This window comes from Gorilla gorilla, chromosome 13 (genome assembly GCF_029281585.2).
Source record: "Gorilla gorilla gorilla isolate KB3781 chromosome 13, NHGRI_mGorGor1-v2.1_pri, whole genome shotgun sequence".
In the NCBI taxonomy this organism is placed as follows: domain Eukaryota; kingdom Metazoa; phylum Chordata; class Mammalia; order Primates; family Hominidae; genus Gorilla; species Gorilla gorilla.
The window spans coordinates 130,491,834-130,517,049 of record NC_073237.2 but is presented as its reverse complement, the minus strand read 5'-3'; the positions used below and the strand labels follow the sequence as shown (position 1 = coordinate 130,517,049).

The following is a 25,216-nucleotide window of genomic DNA, read 5'->3' as shown; positions in this document are numbered from 1 at the left end:
TTAGAAGACATGAAAATTTTTATTTTCAAAAAGAATGTATTTTTACATAAATCTACAACAGAATTCAAATGTAGAAAAAATAAACTATATTCAGGGATACAGCGCTCAGCACAGCACACCCCCTCCCTGGAGTGGGCCATCCCCCCAGAACAAGACTGAAGGGGCCTCGCCGGCCCCAGGACCCCCACAGCAGGGCAGCCACAGGCTGGCACGCGGAGCTCCCCGCGTCTGTCACAACAGACTGCAAATGCGAGGCGCCCAGACCCTGAGCGTCGAAGACAAAAACCAACCCATTTTCACTGTGGCAACTCACTTCTTAGGGCAGGTCACTCATCCGTACACCTCATCGGAAACAGAGGGGCAGGGGAAACCACAGGACATACATCTCCAGATGCCTCAGATAATCCCCTCCTCACCCCTGCCACTCGAGGACCCCCAGGAGAGCCCACCTGACAAACCCCCTGCTTCCTCCCTGGGCCGGTGCAACCAAAAACCTGCAGGATTCACCCAGGACTCCAGGCCCTGAGAAAGGCAGAGCTGGCTGAGCTCCCCCAGGACTCCAGGCCCTGAGAGAGGCAGAGCTGGCTGGGCTCCGGGGCCAGGGCCCTCTGTAGACCCAGGACCCAAGCTGGCTTCCCAGAGCATCACAGCCCCAAAGCCCTGCCACGTGGGACAGACCCAGGCACCTGTGCCCTCAGTCACCCTGCTCCGCCCTCACTGTGTGTGGCAACCCTCACCACAACTGTCTCCATGGGCAGGTTCAGGTTTTAGCCTCGCTCCCCAGAGGCTCCCGCTCGGCCTCTGCTGTAAACTGCTGTGCAGGTGAGCACCGGGAAGCCACACTGCCAGGAGCAGAGGCAGAGGGGCAGGCAGGTGAGGGCTCCAGCAGGGACGGCGAGGCTCGCGCTTAGCACCCAACCCCTCGAGGAGTCCGAGGGGCAGCACTGGCCCTGCAGCCCTCATAGGGCGCATGAGTCCCACTGGCATCTGACCTGGAGTGAGGGACTCAGGGAGCCTTACTATGCCACAGGTGTCCCCCACATCCCAACGCGAGTCCATCAGGAGCTTGGCTCCTTCGCAACTAAGAACCTCCCCACCCCCGTTCCCCCCGCCCCCAGCAACACTGAACAATGAACCTAGAGAAAGGAAGGCGTCTTCAGAGAGCAGGTGCAGCCAGCCTCAGCACCTCCTGTCCAAAGAAACCTTCCGCCCTCTTGACCCAGGGGAGCCTTTCTCCAAGAAAGCCACATGGAGACGAACTTCACAAGGACGCACTTGCCACAACCATTCACAAAACCCCACCTTTTATTACAGTCTGCGGTGCTGCTTGTTGCAAGGACACTGAGACAAACGGGAGAGTCATGTGCGATGACCGTGCTATCGGCATGTGGGCCACAAACTCCCAAGACACAAACGGCTCTTTACACGGAAAACAACCACTCAATGCTGTTTTCCAGAAAGACGAAAATACACTAGGAACAGCTACTGGCGGGAATGGAGGAGTCAGCGCCCTGGGCCAGGGCATCTACGCAGCAGAGAATGGGGGCGGCCGGCGTGGGCCAAAGGGGAGGTCAGCTGGCGGGGCCACGGTGGCGGTGACAGGCCACAGCGTGCACTGGGTCATGGAATATCAAAAAGATACAGAACGTTTACTGAAAAAACACAACGCATGTTAAATTGAACTTCACCCTTCTGTAATAAAAAATTAAAAACTTTTGTTGACTCTGTTTGAACACAATAGACTAGGAACTCTTCCCTAGACAGTGTTAGAATTGGCAAGAAATGTCACCAGCAACTTTTAGAACTTTCTGGTGGTCCACACCTTCCGCTCGGCCAAATCATCTTCAGAGAGGAGGCTCAAATCAGGCCCTGTCCTGACCCCCAGGCGCAGCTCCGGGGGACCACCTCCAAGACACCCTGTTTCTTGCCAATCTGGGTCAACTTCCCGACAGTCTCTCGCGGGCAGGAGCAAAGGGACTTAGCAGTCACTCTTCCACAGTTTAATTGTTTTGTCATTTTCTAGCGCAGCAGAGGCGATGATGTTTTCTGTTGGGTGACAAGCTGTTGAGATCACGACATCTGAAAACAAAGACACAGTCAGAACCAGAGCCATCCCTGCGCCTGGGTCGGGGGCGTCATCCCAGACTGAGCTCCACCTTTCTCCAGAAACGCGGGTAGCGCCTGCCCGCCACGTGGGAGGTCACAGGACAAGCACCCACTGCCCACCTTCAACACAGCCCAGGGGAGGGGAGTGAGGGGACAGCAGCCGGTACCAGGGCGACACAGCCGGTTGGGGGACAGGGGCAGGAGGCCACAGGGAGTGCCAGCCCTGCCTGCAGACCAGGAGCCCCACACGCCCCCACCAACAGCAGCTCGGCGCCCACAAGGAGGAGCGCGGCAGCAGGACTGGCTCAGACGCTGGCGCGCACAAGGACTGCAGTCAGACCCCTCACAGTCCTCAGTCCTTTATCGACAATGTCCCTCTTTTCCTCGGACCCTGAGCCACCCACTCCCACCGCCTCCCCCCAGGGCTAAGCCCCAGAGCACCCCACAGGGCTAGCTCTGTCACAGCAAGGACAAGTCCACCACCCAAGCAGGGAGGTCAGAACTAACAGACTGGTGGTGCAAGGTCGGCCACATCAAAGTGTTTACAGCTTCTACGTAAACCAAAGGAACCCCAGAACGCCGGCGAGGACCCGGGGGAAGGCCCAGGCCCACCGTGGAGCCTAAGCACTGACCCCAGGCTGGGTGAAGCTGCTCACATGGAGGGAGAAGCAGTGCCTCCCCAGATTTCCACAAGGGCTCAAACCCCCTGCTCTCGTTGGCTCCATGAGACGTGGAAATGCAGGGCCAAAGGGTGAGGAAGGAGCGGCGGCTGCACAGGGCAGCCGGGACCCACAGAGGGGGCAACCCCAGGTAGCCTGGGAACCAGCTCCGCCGTGGAGCCCACTAGGCCTGCATGCAGCTGGGGGGTCTCTCTGGGAGAGGGAACAGGTATCCGAAAGCAGCCAGAGCCTCCAGGATGGGGCAGCGATGACCTCACTGTCCCCGGCCCAGGAAACAGAGCTCGCCGTGACGTGGGACAGGCTGCACCCACCTAAAGTCCCACAGCCACACACACCTTCCGGACCAGAATGCCTCGCAGAACAGGGAGAAACAGGGTTCAAGCCAGGAGCCCGGGTCTGAGTCAGCAGCGCAGTGACCAGCTCCATGCCTTGGGCAAGAGCTCTTAGCAGCGGCTCCTCAGCGGGGCCAGCGGAGGGCTGAGGTGGGAAGGGGAGGACGACGGCACCCTACGGGCAGACCACGCTTCACCTGCAGGAACTGTCCTCACATCAACAGGCAGCCAGTGACTGCAGGAGCGCAGGCCCTCACCTGTGTGGCCTTGTAGTTTCTGTACAATCTCTTTCGTCTGAAGGTTCCAGATGTAAACAAGGTTATCCTCTGAGCCAGACACAATCCACTACGTAACAACAAGCAGGGAAAACAGGGCAAGGAAAAGCAGGTCAGAGCTCATGCATGTGAAAGGGAGAGAATCTCCAGTTATGCCCTGCCCCACGCCCACCCTGCTGGTGGCTGCCTCGCCGAACTCAACCAAAAAGCCCTGCCTGCCCTCCAGCCAGGCCTGAGGCTTCCTCTCCCCATGGGGACAGCCCCGCCTGCTCTATCCCAGCACCGGCCTCGCTCACAGAAGCCAGGCACCTGCCTGCCCCAGGAGAGGCTTCCAGGATGGAAGATGCTTCTCAGGTCACCCTTTTCTGAGTCTGTGTGTCACACACGTTGCCCGAGTCACCCCGGTCTAAGACAGGAGCATCGAGACCAGTGTGGGTGGGCGGGAAAACACACTCCCCTCCCTGCTGGTGCCGGTGGACGACAGCCCCAGAGCCAGCGCACCCACCCAGGGACACCCTGAGCACACAGAGCTCCACCTGTTGGGTCCCAGCGCCCTCGGAAGGTGTCGACCAAGCACTGCCAGCAAAGCCCAACAACAGGCTGCCTGCCTCCGTTAAGGAGATGGACCTAGAAACAAACGGGACAAGGTGTCCCCGGTACTTGGTGCAGTGTGCTTTGGTTGAAATGGAAATTCATTTTGTGGGCACAGAAAAGTGTCTCTGAGTACAAAGCAACCTGTAACAGGTGTGACCTCTCGGGAGAGTAAGCTGGGAACAGGTGAGATGCTTCAAGGTTATGAGACTCACCTTCCCACCAGTAACAGAGAAATTGGCAAATATGCAGTATTTCTCATTCTTGTGGCCAGTGTACGTCTTCAGGCACTGAAACAGGAGGGGACAGGCTGGTCACAGAGTCATGGTTCCCCTTGATTTTGTGTAATTCTACGTTCTAAGCAAGGTGTTTCACTACTCACTTCACTTATTTCTGAAAAGTACAAGTACCAAACCCACACAATCGAAGATTTAACTTGCAGACTGCCACCCTACAAATACCCAGGTCTTTCAGGAATTCGCACCAAACCCAGCGGAGATGGCTCTCTGAGCTCCTCTCCTTTGTCATCACCGGGGCCAGCTCTGTCCCCACCAGAGGCCATGACCCAGGGATGGCGCACCATGGGGGCCCAAGCCTGCGGGAGCTCACCTTCCCCTTGCTGTAGTCCCAGAGCTTCAGAGTGCTGCAAGACAGAGAGAGGGGTGAGGCGGCACGTCTGGAGGCATCCTTCTGTCCCCACGCCCAACTCTGCAGCCACTACGTCACAGCCACCATCAGCACCAGGTGCAAAAGCCAGCGGGGCTGGAACCCCCTTCCCCAGCAGGGTGAGGAGCCCCTCAGGCTCAAAGTCCAGTGACTTGGCGTCTGAGAGCACAGTGTGACAGCCGCAAGTATTTGTAGTTCCAAGAGAGACTTTAACAGGAAGCTGATGGGTGTTATCGTCCCTGACTCGGGTCATCCTCAAAAGGAGGAGGAAGTCCTCTTGGTTCTGGAAACATCCAGAACAGGTTTTACCACCCAACCACACAGCCCTCAGAGGATCGGGGCCGAGGATCAGGGCCCAGGCTCAGACCCACAGGGCTGAGGGTGCACGCATGGGAAAGCTGGAGCTTAGAGAACAGCCCGGGAGGGCAGTGGCTTTGTGAGAGGTAAAACCAAGGTGCTCAGAGGTCAGAACCAGAAAGGGCTTTGGAGGCCCCCGGACCGCCGACTCCTTCATGCGGGATGGCTAGGCCTGCCCTGGCCACAGTTGCTCAACCAGAAAACCGACCCTAAATCCTCCTATAGTCGGACCTGAGGTTCAGCCTCGGGAAGGGATGGACAGGGGCCTGCCCTCCGACCTAACAGGCCACTGCCCAGAAGCCGAAGCTCCACCAGGAGCCTGGATCCCGTGCCAAGCCCACAACATGCTCTCCAAAGGCTCACGCTGGCAAGCAGGTGTCTCTGGCTGGGGAGGCCACTTGCCCGCCCCCACAGTCCCACGCAGAACTCACTTGTCCAGCGTGGCGGCCAGGATGTATTTGCCGTTCGGGGAGAACTTCACAAAAGACACAGGGGGGTTGTCGTCATCTGCAATAAAAATGGACAGGTGACACGCGGCGGGCGCTGACAGCTGGGCAGGGACGGGAGGTGGGACCCGCTCCCCGTCCCCCACGTGCGACAGCTGAGTGAGGTCGGCCACCACCATCAGTGCCAGCACCACCACCCCTCGCTGCCCCGAAGGGTGGCCTAGCCACGCACACCAGCCGTGAGCAGGTTCTTGACACCTCAAGCCCATGGGCCCGGGGGCCCCTTGACACCAGGACTTTAGGAATACAGGCCTCCTGGGGCACCAGGCCATGGGCACTCTCAGGAATCACCTGCCTCACAGGGGATGGATGAGGCTGGCAAATGCCCAACTCAACAGAGGGACAACTCCACCAGCAGCAAAGAGGGATGGAAAATCACCTCGGAAATTCTCCTTTAAGAATTTATCGACGCAAGGGGCTTTTGCACCCAGAGAACCCATCTGTGTGTTGTCACACCCACAGCTAATGCCCCAGGCCTATCAGCTGGACTCTGCAGCCCTGGGGGCAGAGCAGAGCCGCTGCTTCTCACACAGCTGAAAAACAGTCAAGGTTCCCAGAAGCTGTCGACGTACAGGTCAGAGTTTTCAGGACGTGGCAACCCCACGACCCTCAGAACCGGAGGAAGGCATCTCCTCTCACCTGAGTGAGGAGGAGGGAATCTCAAGGAAGGTGTTTCCTGGTGCAGGCCCCACCCCTGGGCCCCATCAGAGACCCCCCCGACCCCCGAGCATGTGCATGCGCTGGTGTGTCCCGAGCACCGGGAAGGACACGGCCCTCAGCATTACCACCACGGGGACGCCTGGCCTCGCCAGGCACCTGGCGTCTCCGCTCCCTCAGCCCGGTCACATACACTGAAAAGGCACGGGAGATGCTGTGAGGCCATGCGGTCCCTCCCTCAGGGGCACACCACATCACACCGCCAGGCAGGCCGAGGTCACAGTGAGGGCCGGGGGGCCGGGCTCCCTTAACACAGCTGATGGCAAGCGTGTCCGCATGCCTAACCCAGGCTGCCTGGGCAGAGCCTCACAGAGATGAATGCATCAGCCAACCTGTCTCAGTGAAGTCCAGAAGGGTCTAACTCGCTAGACCTGAGGAGACGCCGATGGGAAAACTGCTATGCAGCGACCCCTCCGTCCCCACCCTGGGCTCAGGGGCTCCCAAAACTACCCGTGCCCAGGCTGGAATCCCAGTCCCTGCACCTGCTTGCTGTGGAGCTTTGGGCTAGTGAATGAGCCTCTATGCAGGATGAGGACAACCCCCCTCCCCACAGGTGGCCGTGAGGGTTACGTGTGCTCACACAACAGCGGCGCACACAACTGAGCACAGGTGGCCCGTTCAGGGGACACCAAGTGCGGTGTGATCTCGATCAGGAGAGATGCATGGCAAAAGGCTGGCCCCACAAGGCAGGACGCTACAAAGACTGCTGTGGCAAGGGGACTCATGCTGAAGCCCAAGCCTCCAGAGCCTCAGAGGTGAGTGTACTGGAGACGGGGCCTTCAAAGAGGGCGACAGAGTGAAAATAAGGCCCAAGGGTGGTGTCCTTACAAGAGGACATTTGGACACACGGAGGCACCAGGGACACCGGTGTGAAGCCAGGGTAAGGCAGCGTCTATAAGCCAAGAACAGGCCTCCTCGATCCTGACCACAGCCTCCTGGACTGCGGGGAGACACATTCCTGCCACAGATAGCCTCCCAGCCTGTGGGGCTTGGTCTCAGCTAGGCCAGCAGGCTATGACAAACTAGGGGGAAGAAGAGCGCAAACGGGGTGCCTCCCCACACAGGGGTCCATCCCCCCATCTTCACCACCCAGCTCCCTCCTCAAGGTGCGCCCCATCCCACACATCTAGCCTAGGCTTCTTAAACACGAACACTCCCCAGATGAAAACCCTTCCGCTCCTTTCTGCAGGCTCTGCAAGGGGCAGCTGGGAACCCCGGGCCATCACAGACCCTCAGGCCACACCCTGCCCAGCACCTGGCCTTCCCATCCAGGCCACGCCATGTCCCTCCTTCCTCTCCTCCTGCCGAGGCATGGAGACCTCAGGCCTGTCCTCCGTGCCCCCAGGACACCTCCATCCACCTCGGCAGCACCCCCAGCAGATGGGCAGGCACTCAGCCGGTCACTCAAGGAATGATCCAAGAGACTGGCACGACAGCAGGGGCCCGAAGCCAGGAGGCGATGGGGCTGCCCAGAGGACTCCAGTGAGGGCAGCCAGAGAGAGGCCCGACGGCACAGGTGGAGAAGCCCCAGGCTGGCCCAAGAGAAGAAAGGCCACGGCAGGAAAACGTCACCAGAAGGAGCAACAGAGCCAGCCGGCAGTCAGGGGGAGCTGGCGGAACGGTCGGACAAGGAGGAAGGTTCCTCCTGCAGGGGCAGACCCAGGGCAGAGGAGGGAGGAGGAGCTGGTGAAGAACAGGGGCAGCGAACCCAGCAGGGGAGGCCCTTCCCACAGACCCAGCCTCCACAGAGCCACACTCACCGATGAGCGTCTTCAGGCACTGGCCCGAGGCGGTGTCCCAGATGCGACTTCAAAGCAAAGAGAACAAAAAAGTGTAAGCAGACTAGTTACGATCTCACGCGGGCTGCTGGGAGTCAGATGTAAGTTTTAGGACTAGCACGCTTTTCCCTATCTTCTTTTAAAAGTTACGCTTCACCTGTTTAACAGTCATTCTCTTATATTCTAGGGACAAAGACTAAACACTGTCCATACAAACATCAACAGTCCACACACGCTACACACGTGCAGACCACGTGTGGGGTACCTCTGGATCTCTCCTACACAAGCCACGGTTTACCCCCAACACAGAGGGAGAAGCCTGTTGCTCTCTCCACTCTCCCTGGCCAAGGAGAGGGGCAGCGGCAGCCCAGTGCTTCTCGCAGGCTCTGCCCACGCTCATGCAAACACATGCAAGCAATGAGAGGGCTTCTTTCAAAACAAAAATTTAAGAGTATTGTAAGCAGTCTTCTGGACTATTCCCAGAAGGGACGAGCCAGGCATTTACATTGTTCCAATTTCGGGGTTTCTGTGATTTCTGCCAATACAGACGTATTCTGGAAGCACAGCCCACTGTGTTAGCACCCACAATTCTACTGCACAGATGCCAGCAGCAGGGAACAGTCTCGGGGCACACGTGGACAAATCATTCCCCAAGCACGAGACCCCATGGCCGCCATGCACAGTCCCTCCCATCTCTCACCCATGGAGAAGCCGCCTCTGGGAGGGCCCGAAGCTCTCTGCTCTGCACACCCACCTCCTGTTCTGCCCACACTTCAATAATCCAGGGACGAGACCACACTGGACCTCAGACACTTCACCCAGGGCTTTCAAACCCAGAAGCAGCAACTCTCCTCCCAACTCTGCATCTTCTCAATTCTCTCAGCAACAGCTCCATCCTGCTGCCCCATGGATCTCAAATTCATGTCCTCTAGCTCCGCAATCACTGCGGGAGGGCCTCTCCGGAGCCACCTCATCTCCTAACCCTCAAGACCTAACCCCCGTGTGTCCTTTCAGTTCCATTTCTCATTTCCTGCATGGGTCCTGCTCCTTCTCGCTAGCCGCATTCCTAAACATCTTAGCATTTTTGTCACTGTTAAAATGGAAACATTTTCCCCATCTTCTAACTGACAATTCCTAGTATACAGAAAAACAGTCCATTTTCAAGCACTGATGGCACTAAACGCGAGAGCACACCACGTAGCCAGCAGGGCAGGGGGTTCCAGGCCCAGACTCCAGAGCTGACACGGGGTCTGGGTCCTGCACTGAGCAACTGAGAGACCGTGGTAACTGTCCCTGCCTGAAAAGCAAGGCTGACAGTACCCACGTCACAGGGTTAAATGGGTATTTGAAAAGCAGTGTTGGTGGCTTTTAAATATTTTAAAACACGCAAACATATCTACAAAGATGTGTATCTCTATTCAATTTTTATAAGACTATTTTTTCATTTTCTTACACTAACTAGAAACTCCCAACAATGCTGAGTAACATGGGAACCAGGCACACCTGTCCCACTTCTGATTTTCACAGAAACAGTTTCAGCGTGTTGCCACATGTGAAAATTATTAGTTACCAGTAAGTGGTCAACAATACTGCTCTATCTTGCTGAAGGGTTGGCTGCTGGATATTATCAATCAGGCGCCTTTTTGATCTCTACTAATTAATAACAGAGACATTTAACGCCTTTAATCTGTTGGTAGAATTAGATAATAGGTTTCCTGATGTTTACGTTATAATCCTTTCATTACCCAATAATGAATGAATTCCCTGGCTATGGGAATTCCTTTCTGTGCACGGTAGGCTCAGGAGGCTGCTACTTCCTCTGGAATCCTGGCATCAACATTCACCAGTGAGTTGCCCTCTGTGGTCTTCCTCTGGAACCAGCAATCAAGGCTTAGGTAGCAAGCTCATACTAAACCCAAAAACATGAACCAGGGAGCTCCCTCCCGCCTGTGGTCTCGAATCGTTCAGATAAGCTTCGAAGTTCACTATTGAACTGGATTCAGATATAAAGTCACAGGGAACACGTTCTTTTCAGGCCTTCAATCCCCTTTTCCAGCCTCTTCAGCGGTGACTGCTCCTTAAGGCACCATACCCAGGGCCCCTTTAGGAGCTGTGGCCAAGCTTGCTGCTGGAGCCGAGGCACTGCTCAGCCTGGACGGAGCCTTCTGACTCCCGCTTCCTCCCGCTGCGGTGCTTCCACCCACCTCCTAGTTCTCATCTTGCTTATTTTGCTTTTTCCATTATGGGACTTAAAAGGCTTTCATTACTAGCCTCGTCAGAGAAGACATCTTATATCATCTATGTTCTCATTTGTTTCCCATTTCCCTCCTAATTTCCTTGGTATACTTTTTCTGATTTCTTTAGAAAGTTCTTAGAGCCAGGTCCATGAGTAATTCTGAGACTGTCCCGTGCTCACTTCCCTGCTGGTGACACACACACAGAGGGGCCGGGAGGGTGGCACCAGAGAGGCCCTGGCAGCTCCATGCTCGCCCATAGCTCACCCTGTGCGCCCCTCCCCTCTGGCTGTTCCTGAAGTGTATCCTTTATAATAAGCTGGTAAATGGTCAAGTGTAAACGATGGCTTTAACTGTGGAGACTACTGGCCAATGTGGGGCTCCGGATGACCTCATTTTTGCCACAGCACATCCCAGTGACCTCAGCCCCAAACACCATCACAGTGCTGCAACCGCAGCTTGAACCTCGCGAGGCGATGGCCCGGAAGTGTGTGCTGTGAAGCCCATGGGAGGCCGGTGGTTGGGTGCAACTCGACTACGACCCTCTCCCACCAGACCCATCTTCTCAAGACCGATGGGGGGTCATGCATGGCGACCACAGACTGTGACCCCCTGGGGATCCCCACGCCAACAGTCACTGGGGAGTCAGACTGGGAAACAGATTTCGAGTGTGCGTGTCCACCTGAGGGCTCCCTGCAGGAAGTCCTAGTAAGATGTTCAATTCTGCCAGCGGCTGCCACCGTCCTCCTCCTCCCCAGTGACCAACCTGAACAGCTTATGATGTGTCCGCCCCACACCCAAACACAACCCAACACTCCACCCCCCCCAACTCGCCCCCATCAGACATTTCGCTGAGTTAACCTCTACTTCTCCACTTCCCTTGTGTCTCCTGAGGAGTGCTGGACACAGATTACCAAGTCCAAGCACTACAAACACCTGCTGAGACCTAGGTGGGCTTTCTGCAGGAGACCCTGTCACTCTTCCTCCTGCCCTTCTCTATGCTGCCATCTGCTCGGGTTCACCTGCCCGGGATGGTGACGTATCCTCACAGGGCAAGACGGCATCACTCAGCATCCTCCCAGAGCAGCACAGCTTTCACCTCAAGGGGTCCAAACACCCATTTTCCACGAGTGTGTGAACAGCACACGTCGGCGTCTACACGGAGCTGAAGTCTGATGGAGGAGGCCCTCCCTGACCCACCCTAACAACAAGGACATCTTCCCAGGCATGCCGCCCCACCACCTGTGCTGCCAACCCCGAAACTGCACTGCCTATCTGCTAACATGTCTGCAGCGTGGCCAGAAGAGAAGCTTCGGAAATTAAGGACTTGGGTCTTTTGTCACTGCTGTACCCCCAAATGCAGGAACGGTGCAAGAGCTGGCCCTTAGTTAAGCACTCATCGCTTCATGAAGTAAAATGTTTTCACTTACCAGAGACCATCATAGCTACTTGAAACTATCAAGGATCCATCACGATTAAAATGAACCTAGGAATTAAGGAGAGGGAGAAGAGACAAAAACTTACTTTCAAGTCAGGGACACGACTGCTTCTTACCTGATCTCAAAAAAAAAAAAAAAAAAAAAAAAGACTGAGTTATGTTTTTTTGTTTGTTTGTTTTCAGAAAGAGTCTCGCTCTGTCACCCAGGCTGGGGTGCGATCTCAGCTCACTGCAACCTCCACCTCCCAGGTTCAAGCGATTCTCGTGCCTCAGCCTCCCAAGTAACTGGGATTACAGGCATGCACCACCACGCCCAGCTAATTTATATATATATATTTTTTAGGAGAGACGGGGTTTCACCATGTTGGCCAGCCTGGTCTTGAACTCCTGACCTCAAGTGATCCACCCGCCTTGGCTTCCCAAACTGCGGGATTACAGGTGTGAGGCACCGCGCCCACCCTTTTTTTTTTCTTCATAAGAGAAACAGGGTCTCCCTATCTTGCCCAGGCTGGTCTCGAACTCCTGAGCTCACACGATCCTCCCACCTTGGTCTTCCGAAGTGCTGGGAGTACAGGCATGAGCCACTGCACCCAGCCAAGGATAAGCCTTCTCACAATCAAATAGCACCTTTGGAAACTATCTTGTCTCAGGCTATGGGTGCTGAAACATTTCCTGGGTGAAATCAAGCCACACAAGGAAGCCGTGGTTTAATGATTCGGGGATGGGACTGAGGTTGTCTGCTTCTACTGTCTAGTAGAAGCAGTTTCCCAGCCTTGGCACCATTGACATTTTAGACCAGACTCTTCCGGGGGGGACAGGGTGGTGCTGCCCCTGTGCAGTGGCAACCTTGTCCTTTGCTCACTAGATGCCTATAGCTCTGACAACCAAAAATGTCTCCAGACATTGCCATGTGTCCCCAGAGACAACTCCACATGCATCAAAGGCACCGGTGAGCTACTACGGCAGAGACTGCTAGGCCCCATCCCCAGGGCTTCTGATTTGACCAGTCCAGGAGGGGGAGTCCAAGAACATAAATTTCGAACAGGTCCCCGGGGCATGCTGCCTGCTGCTGCACGCCCAGAGAAGCACTAGGCTAGACTCTGCAAGAGCCTGCCAGCCACACGTGTAATTTTAATTGTTCTAGAAGCTACATTAGAAAAGCTTAAAAGACAAGTGAAATTACTTTGGTAACATGTAACCCAATGTATCTAAAATATTATTTCAACATAATCAACACAAAAAGTTATTACAAGACACTTTACTTTCTTTTTTTGTGCCAGGTCTCTGAAATCTGCAGGTACCTCACACAGCCCTGAGCTCTGGGCCATCATGCGGCTGGCAGCCTCTATGCTGGGCATGCTGGGTACTGCAGCCCTAGATGTTCTCCAGCAGACACAGAGGGGTGAGTACCTGTTTCTGCTCCAACAGGGTGCTCTCACCGTGCCAGCTGCTTCACTGCAACCATCTGGCCGGCAGCCTCTCAAAGTACTTTTCTAACTCACAGTGATCCATCTAACCACATTCATCCCTACCTTTAAATGTGCAAAACAGTCTCTTATTGAGACTATTACGATGGATGTAACAGTAACAAGACAAAACAAGTCCCCAAAACTCACAAGGCCAACTCCATGCTTTGCTTTGTTCAGCTTCTTAACCACATCCAAATACTACCCACTGGCAAACATGGCCTGGCTCTACCATTCCACCCACATTCAGGTGCAAGGGGCAATACAGCCCATCCACTGCACTCCAGCAGAAGGCTGCCAGAAAAGTTAACTTCGAGGAAGTAGATAAGGGAGGCCAGTCGCGGTGGCTTACGCCTGTAATCCCAGCATTTTAGGAAATCAAGGTGGGCGGATCACTTGAGGCCAGGAATTCGAGACCAGCCTGGCCAACATGGTGAAACCTTGTCTCTACAAAAAAATACAAAACTTAACCAGGCGTGGTGGCATGAACCTGTAGTCCCAACTACTTGGGGGGCTGAGGCAGGAGAATCACTTTAACCCAGGAGGCGGAGGTTGCAGTGAGCCAAGATCGCGCCACTGTATTCCAGCTTGGGCAACAGAGTGAGACCCTGTCTCAAAAAAAAAAAAAAAAAAAAAAAGACTCAGCACTTCAGGAGGCCGAGGTGGGCGGATTATGAGGTCAGGAGATCGAGACCATCCCAGCTAACACGGTGAAACCCCGTCTCTACTAAAAATACAAAAAAATTAGCCGGGCATGGTGGAGGGCGCCTGTAGTCCCAGCTACTCAGGAGGCTGAGGCAGGAGAATGGCGTGAACCCGGGAGGTGGAGCTTGCAGTGAGCTGAGATCACGCCACTGCACTCCAGCCTGGGCAACAAAGTGAGACTCTGTCTCAAAATAAATAAATAAATAAATATTAAAAAAAAAAAAAAAGAAAGAAAGAAAGAGAGAAGGTAATCAGCCAGAACCCAGCAGGGGATGGCAAGGCCCCTAGCCAAGGAGCACTCCAAGTGCTCTGTGGAGTCGACTTGGGCAGACAAGCAGTAGCAGAAGCTCCAGGGCAGGAAAAACACAGGTCCCGGGTGCAAGGAGGGCGCGAGGGCTGTGGATGACGGGGGTCGGCAGCGGCCCTCAGCCGAGGAGCCCTAGCCAGAGAGGGCAAACCCTGGCCAGAGAGGGGACAGGGATGGGAGGCAGTGAGCAGGGGGCCACATGCCTCGAAGTCTCTAAAGCTCCAAAATGTACCTGTCAAACAGCTAAACACATATCCTTACTACTGCATTTCCCCTCCAAAGCCATCCCGCACAAACTACCACAGATGCAAACAGGATGCTCACTGCACTCCTTTTTGTCAAAGTGAGAATTACACATAAGCACTCACTGAGAGGTGACTGGCAGAGTCCTTGCTCACACAGCAGGCCCACACCAGCAATCCAAGGGCATAGATGTGCGCAGACATCAAAGGTGCCCCAGGCCGGGCGCAGTGGCTCACGCCTGTAATCCCAGCACTTTGGGAGGACCAGGCGGGCAGATCACTTGAGGTCAGGAGATTGAGACCAGCCTGGCCAACATGGTGAAACCCTGTCTCTACTAAAAATACAAAAATTAGCCAGTCGTGATAGTGGGCACCTGTAATCCCAGGTACTTGGGAGGCTGAGGCAGGAGAACCCCTTGAACCCAGGAGGCAGAGCTTGCAGTGAGCCAAGATCGCACCACCGCACTCCAGCCTGGGCAACAGAGTGAGATTCTGTTTCAAAAAAAAAAAAACAAAGCCCCACAAACCTCTCTGCAGTGGAGACAGCTACGGAGCAGCAGCTGTGGAGTGGAGACAGCTACGGAGCAGCAGCTGTGATGTGGTACCAGTTATTTAAAGGACAGGAGTGAGCTACCCTGGAAAATATGCACCTAAAAAAGCAAAGTAGAAGACCACAGAGGGACCGACTCCACCTCCTGGCAGCTGACCCCAGGGGTGGCTCAGGGAATTCATTTTCTACTTCCTACATTTGCTCACCTTTGTGGTTTTTTTAAGACATGGGGTCTCACTCTGTCACCCAGGCTGGAGTGCAGTGGTACCATCTTGCTCACTGCAGCCTCAAACTCCTGGGCCCAAGCAATCCTCCCACCCTGTCCTCCAAGTAGCTGGGACCACACGTGCGCATCACTACGCCTGGCTAATTTTTGCTTTTTGTATAGAGACAGGATCTCACTATGTTGTCCAGGATGGTCTCAAACTCCTGGTCTCATGGGATCCTCCTGCCTCAGCTGCCCAAAGTGCTGGAATTACAGGTGGCAGCCATGGCACCCAACCTGTTTTTGTTTTTGTTTTTTTATGAGCAAACGTGACTTTCGTAGGAAAAAAAGACTTAAAATCCTACCTATCACCCGCGAGTCCCACCTGCGCTATCTTTGGCCTCTAGGATGCTCACAGAATTCTTTCTTCCAACTCAAAGGCCACCAGCAAACCCCTTTCTCAGGTTACTTCACAAGTGTTCATTTGTCAGCCCCAGTCTGAAGGTCAGCTCTGCTGACTGTGACCCAAGGTGTCCTGGAGGGCAGCAGACTGGCACCAAGGGGCTGGGCCCGCAAGCACACAGCCACAAGCACAGGGCCACATGGTGCCATCCCCACAGCAAACGGCCTCCCCGCAGCAGTGACACTGGGCCCGCGAGGGCCTTGTGGCCCAGCTATGTGCGGGACTCAGACCCCGCAGCCCCGCCCAGGCCTGACACACTGTCCGTCCGGTCAGTATCAGGGCTTCGCCTGCCATCTCACTCGGGCAAAGCCTTCCAAGGGTAAAAATGCTTAAACCCATTCACCGCCAAGATGACACAAAGTGAAAGGCACACGGGCAGGCAGCATGGGACAAATGCCGCATCCACCCTTCCTTCCGCTTCTCAACGAAGGGCAGGATTGGCCGAGAAACTACCTCGTGCACTTTGTTAACAAAAGAACTTTCTGGCCACTTTGTGAAATGGAGCGGTTTATGATACTGTGTAGTTTAACTCTTGGCCATTTGTTCTTGGTTTTGGTTTTTTTTTTTTTCTTTAAGACAGAGTTTTGGCCGGGCGCAGTGACTCACACTTGTAATCCCAGCATTTTGGGAGGCCAAGGCGGGAGGATCACGAGCTCAGGAGATCGAAACCACGGTGAAACCCCGTCTCTACTAAAAATACAAAAAATTAGCCGGGCATGGTGGTGGGCGCCTGTAGTCTCAACTACTCAGAGAGGCTGAGGCAGGAGAATGGCATGAACCTGGGAGGTGGAGCTTGCAGTGAGCCAAGATCGCTACACTGCACTCCAGCCTGGGCAACAGAGCGAGACTCTGTCTCAAAAAAAAAAAAAAAAAAAAAAAAAGACAGAGTTTCACTCTCGTCACCCAGGCAGTGGTGCGATCTTGGCTCACTGCAACCTCCGCTTCCCAGGTTCAAGTGATTCTCCAGCCTCAGCCTCCCCAGGAGCTGGGATTCCAGGCACGCGCCACCACATCCGGCTGATTTTTGTATTTTTAGTAGAGACGGGGTTTCACCATGTTGGCCAGGCTGGTGTCAAACTTCTGACCTCAAGTGATCCACCCGCCTCGGCCTCCCAAAGTGCTGGGATTGCAGGCATGAGCCGCCGCACCCGGCCTCTTGGCCGTTTGGTTTGCACAGTGGCAACAGCAAAATGGCAGGACGTGTCCCTGTGCAAGGCCCGCTCTCCGGAGAGCTCCAGCCTCCAACGCTTCCCACCAGGACTGGGCCATCCCCACCCACCCCGCCCATCAAAGCTAACTCCACTCAAAACTCACACTTCACCTGTGCTCCCACCACTCCCAGTGCCCTTCCCAGCCTGGCCGCCCTTCCTGTCCCGCGCATCAGTTCAGGGTACACTACCTCCTGAACACCTGTGGCCACTGCCCCCAAGGCTGCACAAAGGGCCCCTTGGTGCTCATCACAGGGTACCCCACTGACACCTCACCACCCCCTCGCCATCCCTCCACTGCGCACAGGACTCATTTCTCAAGTCCCAGCCTCCAAGCTGATTGCTCTAGACTGTGGCATGACAGCAGGAATCAGCTAGGCACAGGCCATGTCCAGGCTTACGCCCCTCAGGGAGATAGCTGGCCACATCCGATGTCAGAGAAACGTAGTGCCGGACACCACCCCATCTGTGTCAGAGGGACTTACGGCTGAGACTGGATCTGAGTGAGCTGGCAAAGTCTTGAGGCACTTCCCTGTTTTCACATCCCATATCCTCACGCTTTCGTCAAACTGAACACAAAAGAGATGACAGTGATTTAACAGGAAGGAGAGGGGACAAACCTCCCCAGAACCTAAGACCTGCTATCAGCCCATTCTCCCCACAAACAGCACAGAAAGGACTCAGGGCCCACCTGCCTTCTCCACAGTGGCTATAAGCAAATTCAACAGCCTTCCCACATCCGACACCACCTCCCCCAGGGAAGACACCCCAGCCACACTTACGGATCCTGAGACAATAAGGTTGGACTGGGGATTGAAGTTACAGCAAAAGACATAATTACTGTGTCCCTTCAGGGTTTTCAGACACTTTCCCTAAAACAGAGTATTATTAGTATTATTCCAGTGCTTATTTCCCCAAACATAAGCGTCAGGTCACACTCATCAATGTCTGACAGCTCAAAGCATGCCTGATGCCCCGCCAGTGACTTGCTGTTCCCCGAAGTCGACTCGGCCTCCCCCACCCGCCCCCGCCCCATGCCCCTGCAGCCAGTCTTCCCTGGAGAGGAGCGCTGAGTGTTGCTTACTGAGCAGTCAACTCAGTCCCCCGCATCTGCCCCGTGCCCTGCAGCCGGTCTCCCCTGGAGAGAAGCACTGAGTGTCACTTACCGAGCTCACGTCCCATATCTTCAAGGTTTTGTCATCTGAGGCAGAAACAAGAAGGTTAGAATCTGACGACCAGGCTACATCGGATATTCCCTTGGGGAGAAAAAACAGGGTCAGTAACTTGACAGGACAAAATAGGACCAGTCAGCAAAAGGTCAAAATCCCAAACATCCCCATTGCCCTCAGGAAATCTTCTCACTAGTGTTAACCTTACAAAAGACACATGGCCCAGGAGAAAAACAGCAGGCTTTCTGCAGCTCTGCCAGCCTCAGACACTCCTCCATGGAAGTCAAATGTATTTGGGTTAAAAGTTCAAGATGCAAATAACTATAAAAAAATTAAAAAACGGGGAAAACTTAAACCTGAACCCACAACTCTCGAAGCAGCCCTGACCCCTTGATCACTAGAGCCACCCTGTTCAACAGTCAACTTCACCGCACAGGGCTGAAACCTACCAGCTTGTGACCAGATATGGTTTTCTCAAATTTCCCATCATACGCGCCCCAAATTTTAATAAGTTTATCAGCAGCTGAAAGAAAACAAAAGGATCTGAGGCTAAGAGCAGGACACAGTTGTCTAGTCATCCAGAGTCCAAAGTCTGAGCTTTTCCCACGAGTCCCAGGTGATCAGCATGAACCACATGGCTCAGAACCCATTCAGCACGGCCACATGCCTGAGAGGACCAGTCCCCTTCCCCTCCCTCCCAGCGTCCACGGGCAATTTCTTTTCTTTCTTCTTCTTTTGTTTTTCTGAGACGGTGTCTGGCTCTGTCGCCCAGGCTGGAGTGCAGTGGCATAATCTCAGCTCACTGCAACCTCCACCTCCCAGGTTCAAGCGATTCTCCTGCCTCAACCTCCCAAGTAGCTGGGACTACAGGCATGTGCCACCACGCCCAGCTAATCTTTTTTTGTATTTTTAATAGAGACAGGGTTTCACCATATTGGCCAGGCTGCTCTCGAACTCCTGACCTCGTGATCCGCCTGCCTCCGCCTCCCAAAGTGCTGAGATTACAGGCATGAGCCACCACGCCTGGCCCCCACGGGCAATTTCAACCAGCACTGAGCTCACAGTTCCAGGAGGAGACACACCCGCCTGCTACGGCCCCCCAGCGGCCTGCTACGTGCCCCCAGCGCTAGGTGAGGAAGCAAGCCATCCCCTCGCCGGCTTTTTGTCTGCAGCTCAGACTGCCTCTCCCAGCAGCTAAGGGCCTCAGTGCTACGTACATGAACTTGCCAGCCACTCTCCATTCGGGCTGAATTTCACGGAGGACACTGCTTTGGTGTGGCCAGCAAGGGTGAACTTTAGAGCATAGTTTGGCTTCACAGGTGTAGGCTGCAGGAGAGACCAGTTAGCAAAAAGTCACCACCACTGTGCGTTCCACCCGTGACCAGTTTGGATTTTGACTCCCACCATTTAATTTCAGCTCAGATCTTTAGAGCTCCAAATCCACATGCCCAGTGCCTTCCACCAATCTCTATGTGGACAGCACCTTTCCAGTGGAACACATCTGAATCTGAGCCCACTACTTCCCCACAAGACCTCCTCTTCTGTAGTCTCCAAACTCAGTACCAACAGCACCAGCCGAGCCAGAAACGTGAGGCCCCCCTCAATCCACCTCATCCCCCCACCTCAATCCCACCTGTGATCCTGCTACAGCACAGGAGGCCCCCACCAGCTCTGGCCTTGGTCCAGCGCCCCATCCCCCGACCCCGAACACTGAAGCCCTGCTCCCTTTGCTAAAGGTCTACAGGAGGGCTTGCAGATCTGCCTGTGCATCAGGATCGCAGCCGGGGTGGGGGCAACTATAAAGAGATGTTTTCTGGGTCCTACAGAGACTCTTACAATCAGAACCAAGAATCTGTATTTTTGATAAAAGGCTCCCTCCTCCAGGTGACAGATTTGGGATCCCTGACACAGCAGGCAACAAGCATTCGCCAGATATGCGGTCAGTAAATAAAAATTAGCAGTGACATTTAACTGAGTAGGGAAGACTAGGCTTATGAGCTTGAGATGTTTCCGAGACTCTCTAAGCGTATTTGCCCCCGGAAGGCGTCCAAGGGGCCCCTGGGCACACACCTTGCTCTGAGTGGCGGATGACGAAGGGGTTGGCTGTGCTCTGGCGGCCTCGGTCTCGGGCTTCTTCTCCTCCGTCGCCATGGCTCTGACGCTGGCCGCACAGGAGACACGGATGGAGGGACCCGGAGACAGAGGCAGTCTGTTGAGCGAGATGCAGAACAGGGAGCCAAGAAACAAACCATATTTTAAAAAATTGATTTCCAAGAAAAAGGATGAAAAGAAAAACATTTGACTACCATATTGAGCCCTGTAGCAAACAAACCATTCCAAATTGAGGACCCTATTAATTCCCCTAAGTCCTTGCTAATACTTTCCAGCTGCTCCGCTGACACCCCTGCGCTCTCCCCTTTTTGTCATCATAATGAAAGACCCCACCCTCAAGGGTGCTTCTTATTTTGTTATCCAGAAGTCTGTAGCAATGCAGCAGTTTGTGCAAACAAAATGCAGTTTTCTTCAAAGAGCCCTGGACACATTAAAAAAAGAACAGCAAAAGGTTTCCTGACAGAAAGCTAACACGCCAAATGACAGAAGATTGAGCTTCAGGGTGTAGAAGTTTGGGAGCACATCCAAATCCTAAAATGCACCCCAAGTGACGCAATCACGTTCACAGCCACGTTTGAAAACACAAGGGCGGGCACCCAGTGGTCTACGCCTCATGGGGGGGCTCCAGTGCCTCCATGCACAGGCTGCAGGCACGAGGCTGCCTTCCAGCATGCTAACAGCTCACAGGGCTCGCGCGCTCAGTGAGGAGCCACAAAACACAGAGATGAGAGCAAGCCAGAGCCAGCTCTGCCTGCTGGAATTTCCACATCCTGCCTTCTGGAAAAGCAGCCTCAAGTACACCAGCGATATTCTACGAGCAGGACTCACACTGCAGGGGAACGAAAAAAGACTGCAGTTCAATCGGTTTCACCTTGACAATGAAAATTATCCCAAATCTGTACAGTAAGCAGCTAGTTTCCTCTACCATGGGAATAGATTCATTACTTGAATACATCTCATAAAAGCACAACAGGTTACTCGGAAAGGAGGGACAGCATTATTAAAAGGGAAAGCCACTGAGACATGCTTGCAAATACCACTGGCCATCGGAATCCCGGAAGCTAGCACTACCATCAATCTAATGAGTTTACACACTGTAAATTCTAGCTTGGAGCTTGGAACTGAAATCTTGCACAGGCTGATTTTAACACTAACGCGAAATGGAAGGCATTAAAAAGCATGTCTCAAAGTCTTCATCCAAGAGGAAGGCAGAGAAATTACAACACCCACTTTGCAGAGAACAGGTGTGGCCACCGCTCCATTTCACCTGCAGCAAAGATTCCCTGCGCAAAGATGGATCACGCTGCATCTAGGGCCAAGTACAGTACAAGAGAGGGGGAGAGGAGGGGCAGGCCCTGTAGCGCTGCCCAGGGGACAAAGTGCCAGTACAAAACCGGGCCTTGGTAAATGCCAGCTACGTGGTGCTTGTCATTAGTGCAACCTGGCCATGCCAATTTAACCCAACTGCTGCATTTTCCTTGGCAGGCTGGACAAATACAGGGAGAGAGAGGAACTAAGGAAATCCAAGCAAAAAGCTGCAAAGTCCACTACAACAGTCCTAGCGTTAGACAGCCAGGCCAGGGCCAGAGCTGAGTGAAGTGTGCCCATGCCCTACCCAAGCGAAACACCAGAGGAACAGAAGGCGAAATAGGCAGCTCAGAAGGCCGAGCAGCTCCTGTCAGCATCAATTCACCTGGGTGAGTCTAGACGCCTGGAAACACCCTCAGAGGAGGAACAACAGATAGGCGGTCTTACAAAAAAGGTGCCCAGCCCCTCCCAGCTCAAGCCCAACCTGCCCCAACCTTTGGCCTCAAAAAACATGAACATGTAAAAGAAACAAACAAAACAACCTTAACTTGACTTTTAAGAATATGATGGCTGGGCACAGTGGCTGACGCCTGTAATCTCAGCACTTTGGGAGGCTGAGGTGGGCGGATCACGAGGTCAGGAAGTTCAAGACCAGCCTGACCAACATGGAGAAACCCCGTCCCTACTAAAAACACAGAAATTAGCCGGGTGTGGTGGTCGGTCCCTGTAATCCCAGCTACTCGGGAGGCTGAGGCAGGAGAATCACTTGAAACCGGAAGGCAGAACCAAGATTGCGCCACTGCACTCCAGCCTGGGCCAAAGAGTGAAACTTCGTCGGGGGGTGGGGGGAATGCAATTTCTTGACTCAACACACCCACCAAGTTTCTACGTCGGTGGGGTCTAGGCTTGGCGTTTTTTTTTTTTTTTTTGGAGACACAGTCTAAAGAGTCCAGGTGCACGGTCTGGGCTCACTACAACCTCCACCTTCCGGGTTCAAGTAATTCTTGTGCCTCAGCCTCCAGTTTAGCCGGGATTACAGGCGCGTACCACTACGCCCGTTTTTTTGTATTTTTAGTAGAGACGGAGTTTCGCCATGTTGCCCAGGCTAGTCTCGAACTCCTGAGCTCAGGCAATCCACCCGCCTCAGCCTCCCAAAGTGCTAGGATTACAGGCGTGAGCCACCGCGCCGGGCCAAGGCTTGGCATTTTCATGAACACTCAGCTGTCTCTGTGGAACAATCCTTTTGAGGGAACAGGAAGGTTGGAGACTTGATCTTGAGGAAAGCGGGGGCCAAGGTTACGGGAACGGTGATGAGTTGGCCCCTGGACCAGATGCTGCCTGGCTCCTCCTAGCAGCCGCTGCTTTTCATCCAGGTAAGCATGACCACCTGAAGCCGAGCAACCAAACCTCAGTGTGCCCTCCTGGACTGCATGCCACAGGCCGATTCCTGAGTCCCTCAGTCCCTGAGGTGGAGCCCAGGAATCTGCCTGTGACATGCAGTCAGAAAAGCAAACTGTGTGCAAAGACAGGAATTAATCTGCATCTTAAACACCAGCCGGGTGGCCGGCCCAACAGAGGTGGGGACCTGGCTCTCCCTATCTCAGATCCTGGACAGGCTCCCCGCCTGGGTCCTTCGCTTACCTGTCTTCCCCACTGGCTAGCACAGCACCTGCCCAGGTCACAGATTAAACTAGCATTCGAGGAGATGGGTAAACGGACCTGGGTGAGTGGAAACTTGCAAGCGAGACAGCAGGGAGTGTCGTTAGCGATGTAACAGGCCGACCTGTTTGGTCCGGGAACGTAACCGCTCAAAATGGCTCTCGCAGACCGGCCAGGACAGGTCTGCGGCCCCGAGCGAGGAGGCACGGTGGGCCTACCGTTCAGGACCGAGGACCCGCACCCCCAGGACCCCACCTAGCGAGCTGCAGCCTGGCTGCCTCGGGTTGGGGTGAGCGGCGGGAGCGGGCTGGGGGCGTTTCTACGAGGAGGGGAAGCGCACCACGTCCAGGGACTGAGTGGCTTGGTGGGTCTGGGGTCCTTCCCCGAAGGGGCAGTGGAGGGAGAGGAGCGATGTGAGGCCGGGCACGCTGCCTGCGAGAAAGAGGCCCCAGTGCCGGCGCTCTGGCCTTGTCAGCGGTCCGCCGGGGAGGCGGAGGTGGGGGCGCGAGTGGGGGCGGACCGGGTGGAGGGAACTGCGCGCGCGGCCGTCCACCGAGGGGTCGGGGCGGGGGTCCCGGGCGGGGCCGCTGCAGCGGGAGCTGCGCCCGGGGCTGGGCCTGGCCCGAGGCCCGGCGGGGAACACGTGCGGCGGCCGGGTGCGGTTTGGGAGCTCCTGGCGCCGCCCCGCTGCCCGCCTTGTGTTCCCCGGGCCGGGCGGCTGCCCGCTTACCTGCCGGGCCGCGGCGGCGGGGCCGGGCGCTCGGGGCGTCGCGTCGGCCGCCGCCTGGGCGGGAGCGCGGACTCAGCTCGACAAGGCGGCAGCTCGGGCGGGCGCCAGGCGGCGGGGGCGCAGTGCGCGTGCGCGAGGGGAGGGGGCGGTGTCCGGGGGGCGGGGCGAGCTCACAAAGCCGGCCTCTCGGAGGAGCGCTACGGGCAGCGACAGCGGCCAGAATGCCTCGGGCCGGCCCAACGCTTTAAAGGGACAGCACGGGGCGCGCGCTTCCCGCTTAAAAGCTTTAATCCCCGAATTTGACTGGTGCAGGCCCTTCTAATGCACTTCCTAAAAACTGAAGTATAATAATACATACAGGAAAGTGCTAGTGTGCCCTCGCGTTTCCACAGACAGCACGCCCTGCACACAGACACAAGCGGCCCTCCGGGACCTGCGCAGGTGGCGTCGCCCGGCGTTGTCTCCGGAGTCGATTCGGGCCGGGGCACCTCCCCGGGCGACCAGGCCCCTTCTTGATCATCGCTGGTACGGATGAGAGCGGCAGTGGGCATTTGGAAAGCACCTGGGGCCGCGCCCGGGCGCAGTGCCCCCATGTGGCCTCCCACCCCGGGCGGGCAGGACGATTCCTGCCCATTTGGAAGACCAGGAACCTGCGCGTTCACAGGGTTCGGAAGCCCGGGCTGCGCCTTCCCGCGGGGCCGGCTGCCGGGCTGGGGGCTCTTCCCGCCTTTGCATGCACAGAGCCCGCGGTGCACGAACCTGCTCCCCGCCGGCCCCGCGGACTGGCAGAGCCGCTCTGGAGTCCCCGCGCCCGCTCCGCAGTGCGCAAACTCACTTCGCAGCGGGCTCTCCGGGGGCCAACCCTTCCCTCCTGGGCGGGCATTTTCACCTCCAGGTACAAGGGGGTGGTCCCCAGAGGAGGACTCAGGGGCTTAAGGAGAAGCTGAGGCCCGGTCCTCTGGCCTCAACGACTGCACATTCTCGCCGCCTGCTTCACTTCTTAGAGCCTTGGAGGTAGGCACGGCCTCCCTATCCCCTCAGCTAGGCCTGTGGGTAGAATAACATACAGTCCCTTATTCTCCAATTAAAAATGGGAACACAGAATATGACACAGGAACCCATGCAAACAAAGGGATAGAGCATTTGAAATAAAAATGCCAAGGAGGGTGAGGTGAGCGGTTGTCAGAGAGGTGAAACCGGAAGACTGGCAGTTGGCCTGGAGTCCCCTTCCCAGGAAGGACACAGAGAAGGCAAGGTCCCTGTCTGGTCCTTCAGGGCTCCATATGGATCTGTGTGCCCAAGAGGCCGGATCCCTTGGGCCAGGTGCCCTGGAGCATGGAGTGCTCCAGGTTAGCTCATAGGTTAGCAAACCCAGTTCGGATGAAGAAGCGCATCTCTATCTCCGTCCACCT

General features: G+C 55.3%; 1 protein-coding gene across 3 annotated transcripts; it reads right to left on the bottom strand.

Moving 5' to 3' along the window:
* WDR5 (WD repeat domain 5) lies at window positions 1–24,264 on the bottom strand. Of its 3 annotated transcripts, none has more exons than XM_031006824.3 (14): window positions 24,163–24,264; window positions 20,066–20,204; window positions 19,213–19,321; window positions 18,445–18,518; window positions 17,993–18,082; window positions 17,609–17,698; window positions 17,312–17,395; window positions 11,673–11,728; window positions 7,991–8,037; window positions 5,439–5,514; window positions 4,594–4,627; window positions 4,200–4,274; window positions 3,376–3,463; window positions 1–2,079 (listed from the first exon to the last, which is right to left on the bottom strand). In XM_031006824.3, exons 2-14 carry the CDS (start codon window positions 20,144–20,146, stop codon window positions 1,979–1,981), a joined length of 1,005 nt encoding a protein of 334 aa, XP_030862684.1. In that variant the 5' UTR covers window positions 20,147–20,204; window positions 24,163–24,264; the 3' UTR covers window positions 1–1,978. The 3 variants fall into 3 exon arrangements, with proteins under 3 accessions (XP_030862684.1, XP_030862683.1, XP_063552924.1); XM_031006823.3 differs by lacking the exon at window positions 24,163–24,264 and adding an exon at window positions 23,805–23,955; XM_063696854.1 differs by lacking the exon at window positions 24,163–24,264 and adding an exon at window positions 23,057–23,773.
* Window positions 24,265–25,216: the final 952 nt, after the last annotated feature.

Coding starts and splice junctions, on each gene's coding strand:
- WDR5 (XM_031006824.3), bottom strand. CDS start 20,146: ATGGCGACGGAGGAGAAGAAGCCCGAGACCGAGGCCGCCAGAGCACAG. Junction 8,038..11,672: donor AGTAGCTATGATGGTCTCTG/GTAAGTGAAAAC, acceptor TTTGCTTTGAAG/TCGCATCTGGGACACCGCCT. Junction 4,628..5,438: donor CTGGCCGCCACGCTGGACAA/GTGAGTTCTGCG, acceptor TCTGTCTTGCAG/CACTCTGAAGCTCTGGGACT.